This window comes from Phocoena sinus, chromosome 11 (assembly GCF_008692025.1).
Source record: "Phocoena sinus isolate mPhoSin1 chromosome 11, mPhoSin1.pri, whole genome shotgun sequence".
Classification (NCBI taxonomy): domain Eukaryota; kingdom Metazoa; phylum Chordata; class Mammalia; order Artiodactyla; family Phocoenidae; genus Phocoena; species Phocoena sinus.
In genome coordinates this window covers 60,262,535-60,281,865 of record NC_045773.1, presented here as the reverse complement: position 1 = coordinate 60,281,865, position 19,331 = coordinate 60,262,535, and the positions used below count along the sequence as shown (strand labels likewise).

The 19,331-nt window shown below is 40.8% G+C and overlaps 1 protein-coding gene across 14 annotated transcripts in view; it reads right to left on the bottom strand.

Annotated features, from left to right (window-relative positions):
- DST (dystonin) overlaps positions 1–19,331 on the bottom strand; it is a 508,299-nt gene that overhangs the window by 193,413 nt on the left and 295,555 nt on the right. For all 14 annotated transcript variants that reach the window (XM_032647809.1, XM_032647814.1, XM_032647805.1 and 11 more), the window contains one exon: positions 18,182–18,348. In XM_032647809.1, the coding sequence (XP_032503700.1) occupies positions 18,182–18,348 (167 nt within the window). The remainder of the gene's footprint in view (positions 1–18,181; positions 18,349–19,331) is intronic.

Below are 19,331 nucleotides of genomic sequence, written 5' to 3'. Positions count from 1 at the left end.
AGGCACATCTTGTTTCTCCTGACTGGTCAACTCTAAGACTGCAAGAACCATGTGGTTTTAATGAACCTTTGTATTTTATGCTTCTGCTGAGATAAAGAGTGGCGTATACATTGTAGACACTTAATAAATATCTACCAATAAATTGGTAAGTAGGTTGGTTAGTAAATTGAACTATAAATGAAAGACTAAAATAAGCATTAGCTTATATCTTCACGAGCACACATTACACACATACACACCCCAGATTTCACCTCTTTCTAATCTGTGAGACTTCCATGATGCTCTAAACCACAGGGATAACTGAGGCTGGCTCTATCTACATATAAGACAAGAAAAGACTTCCTGAATACTCCTTGAATACAAAGTGACAAAACACGGTAGCTGGAAACTTAACTCAAGGCCAGAAGCCAGTCAAGAAACTTTCCTCTCAAAACCAAAGCATTAAAAGAATGCAGAAACAAATGTGAAAACAGTAAAGTCTTCAAAAATAGTGGCACCCACCTCTAAAATCTCTAAGAACCTGTTTCTCAACATCTAAGGAAAGGCTCTCTTTCCAACCACCAAAGGCAATCTGCTTTTCTCAAAATAACCCTTTGAGGGTCTGCAGAAAGAGTGGGAGGGCTCAGAGGTAGTATGGGAGGATGAAACACAATTATTCTGAACACTATGAGAAGACTGTTTACATGAGGAAAATATATCATTTATCTTAGGGAGGGAAACAGAAATCTGTACTCTTATTTTTATCTGATGAGAAAGCAGACCTCCAAAGAAATCTACTCACAGTTTTATAGCCCTTTGAAGTGTTCATAACCTTGATTTCTTTTTTTTTGTGGCATTGGGTCTTCATTGCTGCACGTGGGCTTTCTCTAGTTGTGGCGAGCTGGAGCTACTCTTCATTGTGGTGCGTGGGCTTCTCACTGCAGTGGTTTCTCTTGTTGTGGAGCATGGGCTCTAGGCACACAGGCTTCAGTAGTTGTGGTGCATGGGCTCAGTAGTTGCGGCTCGCGGGCTCTGGAGCACAGGCTCAGTAATTGTGGCGCGTGGGCTTAGTTGCTCCGCGGCATGTGGGATCTTTCAGAACCAGGGATCGAACCTGTGTCCCCTGCGTTGGCAGGCAGATTCTTAACCACCGCACCACCAGGGAAGTCGAGAAGTGTTCATAACCTTGAAATGTAACTACCTACCTACCTATTTCCCAGGAATTATTTGGAAATTCTTTTCACATTACCACCAATATGATCACTGAAAAGGGAACCCACATTGATTACACGAACTATGAATCTACTGACAACAACATAAGTAAATGACATACCTAAAAATAACATTTTTTATTCACACAGAAGTATTTTGAAGAATCTTCCAACTTCAAGATTACTAAACAGGTGTGGATGATAGTCTAGACAAAAACAAACCTCTGAAGTTCAAAAAATTGTTTTGCGTCCACAAAGTTCTGACATTTTAAAGAAATAAAAAACCAACGTTTCTGAGTTTGCCAAATCTCCCGACAAGAAAGGGCACGTTACCATGCAAAGCCTGCCATTAGCAAAGAAAGTAAACACTGAGTAATCCCCGAGAATGAATAAAGTCATTGAAGAATTTAGTTCTCCACTGAGAGAACAAAACATAAAACCTCCTTCAGAATGACATAGTTGTTTCAGCACAAAAGCAGCTGTGTAATGCATCAATCTGGGGTAAGTCACCTCTTTTTTCATGATATTTAACCCTTTAATGGCACAAAAGCTGCAATGGTTTTCCTCCACTGAAAGACTGCAGTAGACAAACCTTAATGAAGGAAAATGCTTTTTTAAAACTACTGTGAAAAAGTAGCAGCCTCCAAGTTGTCATAATTCTACCCTCCCCTGGGGTCCCTTTTCAGTCTCCCATCCTGCTTTTCCTCAGTTGTCTGGAGCTTCCAGAAGTCACATGTGCTGTGACCTACCTTTCTTTCTCCTTCATCACCTCACTGGGATCATATAACCCTTAAAAACTTCAACTATTTTCCACCTACAGAAGATTTTTATTTTCATTCTAAAGGTTCCATTTCACTGTAACATCTCCCTTTTGGGGCACTTTTACAGGAAATTTTATTCCCATCTGAGGTTTGACTAAGCAAAGGCTGTGAGCAATGAAGTTCCTGTATTAGTTTAGATAGTTGAGTGTTAACTAGTGTAATTTCCCTGTTCACTGAAGACCACTGAAAATCGTATAATGTAATCCTCTGCCACTAAAATAATATATACTAGTCTTTTTATGGAAAAAAAACCATTGTGACTCTTACTTGTATTATTATTCTATGATACTGTAATCTTTTCTAAATGACTCGATCATCATTGATAGCAGTTTTTAAAACATATTTATATCCCACCTTTTTCCCATTAAATGAGTAAAAACAGCTTACAAAGAAATAAAAACAAGAGACGGTCACATACATTTTAAATTAGAAACATAAAACCAAGATAAGGCCATACGATGAAGTTGAAAGAAAGGCCAAAAATTGCAAACCACTTCTATGCATGCTTAGTGTCTTTGATTTATTCCCAAAAATACAGGACAAAAAGGTATCAAATGAAACAGTAACGGTCATAATGCAAAATAATTTTGGATAAAAGTAATGCTTATCTTGCATACAACACCCATTTTAAAAGTGCATTCTCCCTGGACAAAATAAGATATATATACACCCACAAGCAAGTATACATATATATGTATGGTATTTATGTATATAGAGGCATTTGGAGAGAGAGATGTGTGTGTGTGTATAAAATATAAAGATATCATCACCCACATTGATAGCCAAACTAATGGAACATTAAAATTCTATGAGATTTTTTGGTATAGACACCCCAAGTAACTTTGCAGTCCTCAAACACTTTATTAACATATTAGCTCACATAAGAATTTGATATGATTCTGAGAGAAAATGTGACTTAGTGTCACAAATGGCTGAAGATTAGGCTTCCATATTTTATCATGTCGAACACCAATGAGCCCAACTACAAGGAGCATGAAGCAAAGTCAAAATACCTGGAAAGAAAGTCCTTAGAAATTGCCATCGGAACATACCAGAGAGGGCACTGATAAAAGTTAGCTAAGAAAAGAATACATTAGTGCAGACACAAGATTACCAAATCCTGAACCAAAAATGTGACAACTGCTGAAAGGACATATATAAGAAATATCAATAGTCAAAGTCCAAATCAGGATTTGTTTCCAAAGTATAGAAAAAAAAGATTTAAATTCATAGAGTTTGTTACAACTTAAATATCCATTGACAGATGAATGTATAAAGAAGATGTGACATATATATATATATATATATATACACACACACACAAAATGTAATATTACTCAGCCATAAAAAAATGAAATAATGCCATTTGCAGCAACATGGATGCAACTAGAGATTATCACACTAAGCAAAGTAAGTCAGAAATAGACAAATACCGTATGATATCACTTACATGTGGAATCTAAAATAGGACACAAATGTACCTATCTACAAAACAGAAACAGACTCATAGACACAGAGAACAGACTGGTGGTTGCCAAGGGGGTGGGGGGTGGGCGAGTGTAGGAGTGGGAGCTTGCCATTAGCAGAGGCAATAGAGCAGAAATTAACACAACATTGTAAATCAACTACACTTCACTTAAAAAAAAAGGAAGGGCTTCCCTGGTGGCGCAGTGGTTGAGAGTCTGCCTGCCGATGCAGGGGACACGGGTTGGTGCCCCGGTCTGGGAAGATCCCACATGCCGCGGAGCGGCTGGGCCCGTGAGCCATGGCTACTGAGCCTACGCTCCGCAACGGGAGAGGCCACAACAGTGAGAGGCCCGTGTACCGCAAAAAAAAAAAGGAAAAAGAAAAAAAACATGCACCCCTATGTTCATAGCAGCACTATTTACAGTAGCCAAGATATGGAAACAACCTAAATGTCCATGACAGATGAATGGATAAAGATGTGGTACATATAAAGAGAAATTTCATAGAGTTCGTTGGGTTGTATTGGCTCTCAGTTGGCACTCAGCAGTCATTTATGGAGTGAGTATAGACTTAAGTCTTGGCTACCCAGGATCTGAACCCTCAGCCTATGTTTGAGAAATTTCCCTTTTACAAACATGAGGGAGAGAAGCAGAGTCCATTAATACAAAATAAAAACATCAAGTTTTTCTTATCTCTCCTTTGCTCAGGAAATGTCCACTGCACACTTCACCCCAACGAGATGACACGACCTGGTCAACTCAAATTCTCCTGCAAGACTTGGTTCCACCACCGTCTCCTCCAGGAAATGCTCTTCTCTGTTCTCAGTGCTCTGTGCTACCTTTATTTCTGTAGTTACCACAGTTCGTTACGACTATGCATTTGTCCATCTCTCACAGTGGACTGTGGGCTTCCTGAAGGCAGAACCCATGTTTTATCCACATCTCTATCCTCAATATCCAGCCTAATGCCCAGCACATGAACACTTGAAGAATGAATGGATAATAAAGGAACAGATGAGCTTTGGGGACTGAAAAGTACCACTAATTCAAATTTCTGGAGATAGTCTCCATTTTAGATTTGATCCTTTTCTTTTCACTAATTTCTACAGACAAAGCCACCATCTAAGGCTTCCAATCAGGATTTGAAATCCTCATCAAAATCCATAGGGAACAGGATCCGATATCACAGCTCCTCCATCACCCAAACAAATACACATGGTTTTGAGGTTTCCCAAGGGCTTTTCTCTACTGAAAACAATCTGGAAAATAGGCGTGGGGTGAAAACAACATGCAAGGGATCAATTATAACATTTTCAAAAGCACTAATTACTGCTCCTGGGCTCTGAATCCTCCCTTCTCATGTTCTCATGTGCACTCAGCTTCAGCTTTTGGCCATGTTCCCAGCTGGGATGTCTTATAAAATAATAACAGTCACAAAACAACAATAGGGATTCATATGTATTGATACCTACTATGTGGCAGGCAGTGCACTACAGGCCTTAAAGGCACTGTTTCACTTTATCTTCTTGACAACCCTGAGCAGCAGGGTGTGTTATTATCCTGAATTTACAGACGGAAAAGCTGAAGCTTAAGGACATTACATAACTTGGACAAGGGCAGAATCTGACAAGGAGCAGTCAGTATTTGAACCCAGCTCTGTCTCCATGCAAAGCCCGAGCCAAAATGCTGCACTCTGCTGGCATTATACACTGAGAACTCATCAAACAGTCGTGTCCAATATGAAGCTGAAAAATCAGGATAAAGAAAATACAGATGAATTCATGCTTCTGCTACTGGGGAAAATGATAATGACGGTAATTCCCAGAAAGAAACACCACAAAGTGTTATGTGTGCACACTGGCATACTCAGAAAAATAAACTGTAAGAATTAAGATGTAGTTCCAGCTTGTTAACAAAACAGTATTCATCGAATATACGAACGCTTCCCGTACTTGGAATGGTTTGATCCAGACTGTGGAAGGCCTGGTCATCTCTATTTTAACAAGGTTCTCCCCTTCCTCCAGGTGAATCTTATCAGGGAAGTTGGGAACTAAACCATCTTAGAATTCCCCTAGTCTCTAATCTTTCCTTCAAAATTATTAACATTTTGTACTGGAAAAATAATCCTCAATAATATCAGATATAACAAGACAAACAGGACAATCACAAACATGCCTTATACCCTCAACCAGGAGACAGCAAACCTTTTCATTCTTTTCCAGTGTTGATTTTTACTGTTTAAATCTAGAGGCAAAGAACACACTTAGGCCTGGAGTGGCGGAGGGGGGTGTTTCTTGCTGGTCTAACTCTGGAAGACACTATAAAATGATGACTTCGGGAAAAGATACCATTTGGTAACATATTTTTTAACTTTTAATTTTTATTTTTTTATTGAAGTATAGTTGATTTACAATGTTGTGTTAATTTCTGCTGTGCAGCAAAGTAACTCAGTTATACGTATATATTCTTTTATATATATATATTTCCATTTCCATTACAGAATATAATAGGATATTGAATACAGTTCCCTGTGCTATACAGTAGGACCTTTTTGTTTATCCATCCTATATATAAAAGCTTACATCTGCTAACCCCAACCTCTCACCCCATCCCTCCCCCAACCCCCTTCGCCTTGGCAACCACCAGTTTGTTCTCTATGTCCATGATTCATAACAGATTGTTTTAAAAATAAAATCAAAACCACTGAAATAAACCTTGTGGTTTGAGATATCTGATCATCTGAAAGGACACTGAGCAATAATTTCCTTTCTTAGCTGGAAAAAAAATAGAAAGTAGAATGGTGGTTGCCAGGGTCTAGGGGGAGGGGGAGGGGGAGGGGAAGTTCCTATTTAATGAGCACAGAGTTTCAGTTTTGCAAGATGAAAACAGTTCTGGAGACGGATGGTGGTGATGGTTGTACAATATTGTGAATGTATTTAATACCAGTGAACGGTATACCTAAAAATAGTTAAGATGACCAATTTTACTTTTACGTTACGTACCATGGTCCCTCAGTATCCACGGTGGATCAGTTCCAGGACCCACAAGGACACCCAAGTCCACGGATGCTCAAGTCCTTTACAAGCCCCCTTGTATAGGCAGTTCTGCATAAGTGGATACAACCAGCCCCAGATCGTGTAGTATTTCTGATCCCTGGTTGGTTGAATCTGCAGATCCCATTACCTATGGATACTGAGGTCTGACTGTATATTTTACCACAGTTTTTTAAAGTTTCCAAAAATTATTAAAGACAAATTGTTACATATTTGAGAGAAAAAGTCTATACTGAGGTGGAAAAAGTCAAAGGGCTGTGATTTAGTCCTAACTTAATTTGACTTTGAACACACATCCAGACACCTGTGTCACACTTCCCGTCTACAAAAAATGTGTATGGGGTGGAGGGAGGGCATTGGGGGCTGCTGCACCGTATGGTTTGAAAAACCCCACTGATTTGCTCAAAGTCTCAAGAGAAGATCCATATGAAAGTACTTGGGGAACTAAGTATACAGAGCAATGTACAGAAGTTATTAAGAAGTTATCTATGGGCACACAAACAATGTAACACAATGTAATCAGAGAAGCAGAATGTGGTGCTTTGGTATGCTAATTATAAATAATCCTTCCCAGGCAACAAACTAGGTGTTCATCCATTCACTCAATATTTAATAAGCATCTACTGTGTGCCTGGCAGTAAGGCCTTAAGAATACAGGACTCTGATTTCATTTCTCTAATAATTAGCAATTTTGAACATGTCTTCATGTACCTACTGGCCATCTGTATGTCTTCTTTGGAGAAATACCTATTTAGGTCTTCTGCACGTTTTTCGACGCAAACTAGTATATACAGGATGGATAAACAACAAGGTCCTATTGTATAGCACAGGGAACTATATTCAATATCCTGTGATAAACCAAAATGGAAAAGAATATATATATATGTATAACTGAATCACTTTGCTGTACAGCAGAAATTAACAAAACATTACAAATAACCATACTTCAACAAAATTTTAAAAAATTTTAAAGAATATTGGACCCTGTGTATGGAGAGCTCAGAGCTCTGAAGGGAGCTGGGGGGAAACCAGGAGAAAACCTGGTGGAAGAGTACCAGGCAGGAGGCAAAAGCACACACGTGCACTGTGTTAGAGGGAGCGTGCATACAAGGGGACCAGTGCTCTGGCCACAAGCCAGCAAGCAGCAGGGGGACACAGGGAGAGACGAGGCTGGATGAATGGCAGGATCCAAGATGATGCAGAATCTCATGAACTTCTTAAGGGATTTTGAACGTTTTCCCAAGAACTATGGAAAACTATTAAAATGCATTAAGGAGGATTAAGAGATTAAGCTTTCAGCTCTGAGGTCAGACAGAGAAGAAATGTAAAAGGGTGAAAGTACTCCCAGAGAATCCAGGGAGAGGTCAGGGTGACTTGCAAAAGAACGTGGCAGCAGTGGGGAGAAGTGGACAGGCTGGGAGACAGAAGGTCAAATGCATAGAGCCAGGGGTGTAGATACGGACGAGAGTCAACACAGAAGAAAAAGGCAGACAGGCAACCTTGAAGAACTCCCATGTCCACCAGCCTGTGAGACAGTCCGAGTGTGGAAAGGGTCCTGAGCAGGAATGGTCCAGGAAACGGAGGAAAACCAGGGCAGGGTGGGGCCAGAAAAGAAAAAGAGCATTTCATGAAGAAAAGATACCTGCAGTCAGTAGGGTCAAATACTGACAAATAAGATGAGGCCTGGAAAATGTGTCCTGGATACCCACATTTATCCTGAAATCACTCATGACCCTAGAAGAAGTGGTTTTGGTGGATTTGGGGGCCAGAAGCCAGATTCAAGTGGGTTGAAGAATAAGTATGGGGTGAAGAAATGAAAACAGAGGGTGCGGACAATTCTTTTGAGAAGTCTTCCCCTTTAAGGAAAGAAATGGTCTATGGCAGTAGATGGAAAAAAGCATGGGGTTGAGAGAGGTTTTTTTAATTGTTTTATTAATGAAGAGGCTTCAGTGGGCTTAAAATCCAGTGAGAAAGATCTGTTGAGAGAGAAAAGTTTACTAGAAGGAGAAAGAAGGTTTCTGAGGCAACAGTTGGGATGTGGTCCAGAGCAGGGGAGGAGGGGACAGCCCTGGACAGGTGGAGGGAGGACGCCCATCAAACCAGGGAAAAGATGGCGAGATGGATGTAGAGGAAGGTAGGTTTGTACCTTTGGGAGCCAAAAGAAAGACTTTCTACCTTCTGGCCTCAAAATCCTCTGAAAGCAGGAGTGAGGAAGGACAGAGGGTGTGAGGGAGAGAAGGGGTGAATTAACATGTATAGAAGAGACGGCTGGGCAGAACCATGAGATTGGGAATACACCCTGAAGTCAGACTTTCTCCACTGTGCTTCATTTGCTGGGTACAGGCACAGAGCAAACAGAGAGCTGGGCTCAGACAGGTCAGGCTTTGCTGGGAAACTGGTGTGTACTCAGCAGTACGGAAGGAGCTGAAAGGGATGCAGGGAGGGAGGGGGGAAAGGGGAAGGGGGAGGGAAGGAAGGAAGGAAGGAAGAAGGGAGGGAGGGAGGGAGGGAGGACAGGAGGGAGGGAGGGGGACGGGGGAAGGGGGGAGGGAAGGAAGGAAGGAAGGAAGGAAGGAAGGAAGGAAGGAAGGAAAGAAGAGGGAAGGAAGGAAGGGGGAAGGAAGGAAGGGGGTAAGGAAGGGGGTAAGGAAGGAGGGAAGGGGGAGGGAGGGAGGGAAGGAAGGAAGGAAGGGGGGAGGGAGGGAAGGAGGGAGAAACCCACTCCATTCACCTAGACATCAGTCTTAGCCCAACCTCTGTGCTCAGCACACAGCACACCAACTCACACACAGATGCACGAAGCCACCCGTGTCACTTCCATCCGCTCTCAGATACATCACACAACACAAACATGCATTAACGATGCCTCACTTAGTCCATGATGGCAGGACAGTCACCGTAACAAATTCCTGAAGATGACTGTTTGGACTAAATCGTGTTCAGGCTTAGCATATTCTTACTGTTCTTATTGGTGGGAAAAAGCATCTTACCTCAGCCCCTTCCCCTCAAGAGGGAAAAAAAAAAGACCTGTAATATGGTCCTTCCCCTCCCCCAGCAAATAACTACAAATGTGCAGGAGACCCACCCACAGTTGTGTAACTGGGTGTAGACAGTCCTTTATGCTCATATTTGGGTACATAGTGTTGAAGAAACAAAGCCAAGAGCTCCAAGGTAGCAACAAGCTATAAAAGTAACTTCCCCTTTTCTCAAAAGGAGATGTATGAATTTACTTCCAATATTCTTCTTTTTTTTTTCCTACAAAGTGACTCTCTCCTACCAACCAGGCAGAAAGCAAAGAATGAGAAACACTATAAAGAACAGAAACATGTATATGTGTAACTGAATCACTTTGCTGTACACCTGAAACTAACACAACATTGTTAATCAACTATGCTCCAGTCCAGTATAAAAAAGAAATATAAAAAAAAAGAAAAGAAACACTATAATTCACAGCAAGCTTTGTTAGGACTTCAAGATTAGAATCTAACGTGAGACATTAGAAGATACCTAATGAATTATAACTCTCACTTCTTCACAAAGAACAATTAACCCCATAACAGCCTCACAGACTTTACTAAACATAGAGAATAGTATTGATTTTGACAGAGTAACTCCTTCAGTTCCTATGTTTAAGTGACCTTATGAGAGTAAATTGTAAGTAAATCTAGGGGCTAGATACCACCCTCCCCCACAAAAAAAAGGGGTGTGTGTGTGGGATGAATCAGCTTATTTACTCTGGGAGGAAATATTAAACTACTTCTTTCAGAGAATAACATGAGAATATGAATCTATCAATGAGTCAAAATAAAAGAGGTGCTGCAACAAAACAGAGGGACCTATCAGGAAACAAGAGATGGAGAGCACACAGCCACTGGTCCTGCACTGCAGGAGAAATCTCAGGGTAGGAGAAGGTCAGAGAATGCTGAGGGGAAGCTGATGAAGGAAGAATGCATCAGGTTCGCAGTAAGGGGAGGCTTTAATCAAAGCCCATCTTCTCCCGAGCCTCCTAGCCACAGCCCTGTTATTAGTGGGTCAGCAGCAGCCTGGAGGGAGGGAAGGAAACTGACATTTATTACATGCTTCTTAAATCTGGTGTGACAGGCACGTTCTCATCTGTTATTTCAAGACACCGGCCTCCCTCCCCCCTAGTATTCTAAATACACAGAAAACATACACAGAAGAATACTAAAAAAGGTCACCGGATATGAACACTAACTCACAGGCCTCTCGTGGATACAGATGCATTACCAGCCATGCATGTGAGCTCCCTATGGATTTTAAAATGTGATAATGTTTACAAGTCACCCACATACGCCCCCTCAGAGTTCAAGTGTTTTAAGTTTATTTGGTAAGATAAATAAGCAATTTGATTTAGCCTCACAAACTGAAATGTTTGTGACTTTTTTAAAAATGAACAACCATCAAGGCTCTGTCTGTGTCTAGCCCATGGCCATACAAACCTTACCTGTGTACACACACACACACACACCCTCGTACCTCTGGGTTCTGTAGCCTGAGGGCAGACCAGGTTCTGAGAGAGAAAAAATCCCTAGTTAACACTAATCCAACTCCCTATGGGAACATTTCAAACCCTAAAGGGCCTCCTCCCAGTATTAAACCAGTCCAATCCAGTATAGCTTGTAAGGTGTGACTGAATCCAGGTATAAGGCTGAATCACAGCCTCCAGGTCCTATTAAAGAAGATGACTCTGACCACGGCCTTACAGCCTAACCTTCCCAATTACAGCATCTTTAAAGAATTAATAGAATGCTATAGGATGGTCCCATTAAATTCTAATTCCAAATGAACACGATGAACAAAATCATTGCTACCCAACTGCACACTCAGACAAGTGAAAATTTTCTGGCTGCCTAATTAGAAAATATTTAAATGGCATGCTTCTAAAACACAACCAGTTCCAAAAATGTTGTCTTACTTGGTAATAGATTTAAAACATGCTTGTGAAAAGAATGCCAGGGGCTTGAAAAGGAGAGTTAAATAAATGAATGCGATAAATTAAGAACAAGAAGAGGACAAGTAGAAACTAGTGAGCTGAAATAATTTCTCTTCAAAACACCCCCAGCATTTCAGTCCTGACATACTTATTAGTATCTTGACGTGTGGCCACCTGAGGCTCGCCTGGCCCCACTGCACAGTCTGTGCTCTTTGTTCTGGCCCGTGGGTGCCCATTCTTGCCTCTGCCTGTCGGACAGAAATGTTTTCACGCTGAGTGATGCTGGGCGCTGCTGAGTTCGAACTTGGCATTCATCGGTGTTCCAGGGCAGGGACTGATAACGTCAGACAAGTTGGGGGCTGAATTCAAGCTGGAAATCAGAGCTTTATTTCTCAGAAAGGAAAAAGTCCATTTTCCTGTGTGTATGAGCATACTTGAGAGCACAGAAGTCTCAGTTGAACCCTCTACTGTTAACACCTGCCTCTAAAGAACGTGTGCTACTGTCAGGAATTTCACTCCTCTGTGTGTGTCTTAACTCCTGGTGACTTACCAATCTGGTGTCTAGAGGATACTCCTAGAATCCCCTAGCTATTGGTTCTCAGTTAATTCTACTTCATCCTCTCTCGCTTTTAAGCTCCTTACTCATCAAATGCTCTTGTGACATGCTTGTCATCTAAGTCCATCAAATCCAAGTCTGCTTTGTTATTCTTTCAAATGAAAAGTTAAGGTAAGATGTCTTACCAGTTGTGGTTTTTGGTGAAAAGGTTTTAATATGCTTTAAAGACAATTTAAACTATATAGACAAAATAAGCAGAAACTAGTATAGATATATGGTATTTTTATTATTTGAACTCTTTGCATGGAAAACTGAATATAACAAATGAACGTGCCTAGAAGGAATTAGGAACAGAATTTCCTAAGACAGAAGTAATATAAAAACAATGTATTTATCAGTGACCTACTTAAATAGAACCCACAGAACCATTCCTTATAATCTCTTCTACTAAATCATATTACTTTATCATCCTTACTATTGAAACCGAGCAGGACCCTGTGGGGCTCCTGGGCAAGGAAGCTTTTCTGTCCCGCGTCTCTTGTCTGTAGGGAACAGATTCCAGCCTCCATGATCTTCCCTGAGTCCCAAAGGGCAGATTTGAACAGCTGTCAATCAGGGAAGGGAGGGGGATGCAGAGACAAGAGAGGGCCAGCCCTGGGGCAGCGTCCTGGTTCCGCCTCAAGGGATACACGTATCAATATCGTTGAGCTCTTTACAGAACTAAAACCCCCAATAAATGGAAGGTGTCAGCATTCTTCATTCCAGAGAAGACCCCCTGAGGCCAGATTAAAGGAACCAGAGAAGCTCATCAAGATTAGGAGATCACCTGAGACCAGATTAAAGGAGTGCAGGCCCTGCACACACCCTAATCTTATCAGCAACCCCATCCTTGTACCACTGCTATAAAACTCCTTACCAAATCCTCCTGGGATGGGACACGCAGTTTTGAGGGGCACAAGTCCGCTGTGGCCCCCTTTACCTGGCAGAGCAATAAAGCTATTCTTTCCTACTCTACCTGGCAGAGCAATAAAGCTATTCTTTCCTACCCTACCCAAAACCCTGTCTCTGAGATTCAGTTTGGCACCGGCACACAGAGGCTGAGTTTTCAGCATCACTATCCATTGCACAATCCAGGCTATCCACCCTCTGTAGGATAACATGACACACTAAAACTACAGAATAGTCCACTTGTGATTTTCCTCTTACTGGTACTAAGTATTTTAATGTTCTATTATCTACAACTTTCCTCACTACATTACAGTTGTTGGTGATGCTATTTTCAGAGATGGCTGATTCTAAGTTAAACAATTAATGCTGTCCTCATTAATTTCTTACAAGGGACCAAGATCTTAGCTGGCAGTTATATATGATACTGCTCATTTGGTCATCTTGTAAGCAGATAGGGTAGGGGGTCCCCGGAGAAAGAGAACCAGGCACGGCTTTCTTTATATAAGAGGAGCCATTTTTGGTCTAAGCCATTTTGTGATCTAAGACTGGCCACAGTGCTTGCCCTTGAACAGATCTCAGTAACTAATGATCTTAATGGAACAAAAGAAAGCAGAAACATTGCCTGTTATCAGGCAAGAGAAGTAACAATAGCAAAGATAATATATCAGTTGTAAAGATTCCCAGTTCTGTTTCAATGGTGAAGATGAGCCTGAAATGCTCAATCACCAGATAAACTAGAACCTAAGGGATGACGATGGTGACCTATTCTGACACTTGTGACTTCAATCAACTAAAGCTTGGGCTCTGTCCACCACCCAAGCCCCTTCATGAATATGCATGTACTGTTAGCTTAAAACTTCCCCAATTTTGCTGTTTGTGGAGACACTGCTTCTGGAAAGATCGCCAGTGTTCTCCTTACTTGCTGCAAGTAAAATAAATCCTTCCTGATCTTTGGTTTGGTTGTGTCTTCTGGCTAGACACCCACCAAAAGGCAAACCCAGTTTTCAGGTAACAATTTCTTAAATCCATCAAGAATTTTCACATGTCTTTGCTGAATATCATTAGTCTTCAAGGATGCACTACCACAGCTTCTCTGGCCAAAAGTTCCATTTCTTGATATGTAGTCTGCTTACAGGAAATTACCTAAGTATTTACACAGAAGTATACAAGGACTTGAGAATCCAGAGCAATCATCTCCATTATTTAAAAGTGTATGTGATATGGAGCACATGAGTTACCTTCTGAGCCTCAGTTTAATAATTTAACAATTTGATAACAAATTGATAACAATGGAAATAGTGCCATCTATTTCACAGGACTGTGATAATTTTAAAAGCTACCATATATTAAAAACAGGCAGGGGCTTCCCTGGTGGCGCAGTGGTTGAGAGTCCGCCTGCCGATGCAGGGGACGCGGGTTCGTGCCCCGGTCTGGGAGGATCCCACATGCCGCGGAGCGGCTGGGCCCGTGAGCCATGGCCGCTGAGCCTGCGCGTCCGGAGCCTGTCCTCCGCAACGGGAGAGGCCACAACAGTGAGAGGCCCGCGTAACGCATAAAAAAAAAAAAAAAAAAAAAAAAAAACAGGCAGGACAGGAATTAATACCTGGTCAACATCCTGCATCTATTTCCTGGGTACCTGCTATGTGACAGTTACTTTCTTTTCACCTCCATGGAACATTCTTAGTGCGTAACATCTATAAATCAGTCTTATGAAAATTTCTCTTCATTTTTATTTCATATAGTAGTTCTTTCGAAAAACAGAATTTTAGAAAATTAAGCTTCTATGGAACTTTTAGAATAAAAGTTAGTAAATTGTTAGTAAAGTGCTGTTTACTGGGGTTAACAAACACGCTCTCCACTTTCAAAAGTCATAATCTATGAGGGGACACTAATAGAAATATGCTAGACAATCAAGTGCTTGACTCACAACTGTTGACAGTATTCACATCAATACAGAATCTGAAGGATGCTATTACCTTCCCATTTCAGATCTTAATTCTAAATCTTAGAAGATACTAAATGCAGTTGGCCCTCTGTATCTACGGTTTCTGCATCCTCAAATTCAACTAACCACAGATCAAAAATATTTGAAAAAAAATTCCAGAAAGTTCCAAAAAGCAAAACTTGAATTTGCCATGTGCTGGCAACTATGTACACAGCATTTCCATTGTATTAGGTATTAGAAGTAACCTAGAGATGATTTAAAGTATATGGAGGATGTGTGAGGTTATATGCAAACACTACACCACGCTACGTAGGGGACTTGAGCATCCACAGATTTTGTTATCTGCGGGGGTCCTAAAGCCAACACCCCCGGCAGATACCAGGGGACGATTGTACACAAAAACCTTACTAAATCAGTTATTACAAATAATACTGGTTTATTCTTAAATGATAAACACTATTTTCCTTCTCATCTCCAGAGAAATCTCTCGCATTCTATCTACTGCAGGTGACCTTGTCACATCGGGGTACCATAACCCTCTTTCCATCCACTGCCTCAATCACGAGGTTGTTTCCTGTGAAGCCCTCCTTCCCTCTTAAGGGCCTTCTCAACAAAGTATCCTATATGGTTAGACTTGGCATCTGAGTAGAAACCAAACCCATGTGCCACCTCAGATGATTTTTATTACAGAAGTCAAGTAAAATTCATATAAATAATAAAACGTTTTATCTGAAAAAATCCAAAAAGCCCAATGAAGTGGGTATGTTTCCAGAGCGAATCCAAATAAATACATTACAAAATTTAAGAGAATAATTATCAAGTAAAAACAACTGTTAAGTAAAACACTACTCTCTAAATGTGATTAGTACTGCCCAATAGCCAAAAATCCGCTAACAGTGATTTCATAATTGTTCATAACTTTGTCTCCTTTGTTCCTAGAGTAAATCAAGGCTCTCACCAAAGAAAACCATGTGGAGCTCAATGCCACCTGCTTAATTCTTACACATACTAGGAAAAAAAGTACTCATTTGTTTTTAAAGTAAAGAGAAAGGCCCAAGAACTTACAAAAAATACAGTTCTACAGATGAAAGATTTCTTCTAGTAAAAGAAACCACAGTAATTCTAGGCATAGGGTAACTTAACAAAACTTCAGCAACAAAGATATCTTCGAAGTATTTAAACCTGATATTCAGTATTTTTACCATGAACTCCAGCAAGGGAAAACAAAGCACACTAGGAAATCCAAGTTCAAAGTTAAAGCTAAACATACTACTATATACAAAATAGACAGTACACAGAACTCTACGCAATATTTCATAATAACCTATAAGGGAAAAGAATCTGAAAAAGAACAGATACATATGCAGCTGAATCACTTTTCTGTACACCTAAAACTAACACGTTGTTAATCAACTATACTTCCATTAAAAAAAAAAGTTAAAGCTAAGCAATGTTCTAAAATGATCACTCTGTCAAAATAAAAGTTCAAAACAAATCACTTTCACAAGATCCAAATCTTCTAAAGCAACGTGAGTTCTGTAACATTAAACAGGAAATTTTAGGATCTTTGACACAGCAGTGACTTATTTAAGTATAAAAATGCACAGCAGGTATATACCAATTGGTACTCATAATCCTTCCTAAGTATTGAAGAGACAATGCCTGGAGATCAGTTGTTTTTAAAAGTCAATTATTTTAGAAGAATAGCTGGCTTCTAAATGTTTTGCTTCTAAGCTAAAAAACTTCAGAGAGCAGAGCACACCCTCAAAATGCATCGTGACACACATCCTTTGGTGTAACAATCCAAATACTGTCATTCAAAGGCTAAGAAGACCTTTCCACCCCAGGTACAGAACAGGTGAGACTTCCGACAGCCTGTGGTCTAAGTCCCATGGGACACAGTGTGATCATCACACTGTCTGTGACCATGAAGCCCTCTTGGCACCGTGTCCCTCAAGGAGAGCTGGCACTTTACTCTGGGCAAGCACAGGATTTTCTTTTTAACTCAGCAATCTACACCTACCTCTACTGAAATGTTGTCCTGTAAAGGAAGCAGACTATGACGGTGTTTAAAGGGGACTCTTGGGTGTGGACCCATGGGAGACTCAGTTCAGTTCTATAGATGTCAAAGTCTCCAAAATAAAAAAGAGTGGGGAGAAAGGGGAGAGAAAGGAAAGGAAGAAAGAGAAAGGGAGAGATGGGGTTCCAGGCAAATAGACTGGGTGAGAACCTAGCTCTGCAAGCTGGTAGCAGTGTGACCCTGGCTAACCTGAAGTTCCCCATCTATAAAAGTGGGTGACAGCAGCTCCTGCTTTATGGGACTCTGGGAGATGAGTGAGATAACATAAGGAAAGCATTTAACAGAATGCCTCACATGCAGAAAGTTATCAAAATATGACCTATTCCGCCTATCATTTTTATTGCAGTCCAATAAGTTTGTCAGTTTAGTGAGTTACTCTATTTGGGAAGATATTCAGTTCTTCAACGACATGACATAATCCTTGCAAAACTAAGAAAAATAACAGAGATCAATACATCATTTTCAGTAAAGAATTTCCAGGGATTTCATTTCTCATAAGGCAATAGGAGTGTGGACTCAACAGGCAAGTACCTGGGTTTGAATCCCAAGCCCGACACTCGATGGTTTTGTGACCTGAAGCAAGTATTTACTCTGGTCTCAGTTTCTGTCTGTAACTCAGGGAGGACAAGATTCCCTTAGGGATGCTGTGTGGCCTGAGTGAATGAACATATGTAAACTGCTTAGGACACCACCTGGCACTTAGTAGGTGCTATGTCAGTGTTAACTCAGATCTTGGGGTTAACAATTCTCACCGGGAAACTGATTACCACCCCGAAGTTGGCCATCGTTAAACCCAGCTAGCTACTAGAGTAACTAGATGAGGACGCTATGGTATGGAAACTTGTGAGGCTTAGTCTGAACCTTGACCTCACTAATTAACAGTTCTCTACATACACAATCTTGGTCCTCCACCTACAGATTCTATGTATCAGAGCTTACTCTCCACTAAGTCACTGACAAAATCCAAAGACACACCATAGCTCTGTGTATCTGAGTGACGATCTCTGGGTAGTGGAAATGTGACTTTTTTTCACTTGTCTGTATTTCTAATGTTCTGCCATACACATTCAGTGCTTGTCTAATAATAAAAGGTTATTTTAAAATTTGGAAATGAAAGAAACACTTCTCAGATTTGTCAAAGGGGGAAAAAAACCAACAAATTCCATACCTGTATTTATGAATGATGGCATTAAATAGTTTTCCATCTCTCCAGCAGGTGGTGAAATTTTCACACTGAATCCCCACATAACCCTCTGTGGCCTGCTGTGTCCACAGTAACAATCTCTCTTTTGCAGACATGTCTTCTGACTCACCAGTAACATGGATATCAGATATCTAAATGGAACAGAAAACATTAAACCATTAGGAAGGAAGGAAACTAACACAGATTAAGAACCTACTATGTGCCAAGCACTTTATAAGTGCTGTTTCACTTAATCCTCCTAACTCTCACTTGTAAGAGGAGTATATTTTTCCCATTTTACATATAGGGAAACTGAGTTTCAAAGAGGTTAACAGATGGAAAAGTCGGATTTAACCCAAGCATCTCATTTTTTTTTAATTCCAAAATGTCCCAGTGTTGAAAATTCTCCATTCCACTTTACTAATTAGATCTGTTCAAACAACTTAAGCACATGTTTTTCCAAGTTCAAATGGATCAAAGCAGAACCTACAAATTAATCTACGTTACTACCTGCAGAGAACTTGATCCAACAGGTATTCTGTGTAAAGAACAGAAAAGGAAAACAGCACCCTCTCCAATTAACCACATTACATAACAATTTGGCTTGAGGTCTCTCTAATTTTCTCATGAATCCTCATTCAGCTTACTCAATGGGAAACTTTTACCAAATAATTTTCCCTATACTTTGTTTTCATTAATTTTTTAAAGTCTCTTCCATTAAACGATAATAAAACAGGTCCCCAGTTCACACGACTTACATCTGCAAGTCGCCCTTTGATAAGGGTCCTACTTAACCTGCTGATAATGACATTAAGGCACCAAGTGACTTCGGCAGGGCTCACACAGTGATTTCCAAACTGGGAGTAACACCGGCAAACTGTTCCCTCAGCCAGTGCAGGAGCAAAGCCAGGGGATCAAGAGGACAGGCAGCCAGCCAGGGTCAGATGGGAAGCAAAATGGAGTGGGGGGGGGGGCCGGCAAGTCATCCTGCACCAGGAAGAAAATCCCTGAAGTCATGACAATGGCCCCAGTCCTGGCAGCTAGTCCCATAGCTTTGAACACGTCATTTCACATCTGTGAGTCAACATTCTCATCTATGAGGAGGAAGGAGGCAGAAGCAGATAATGTTCAAGAC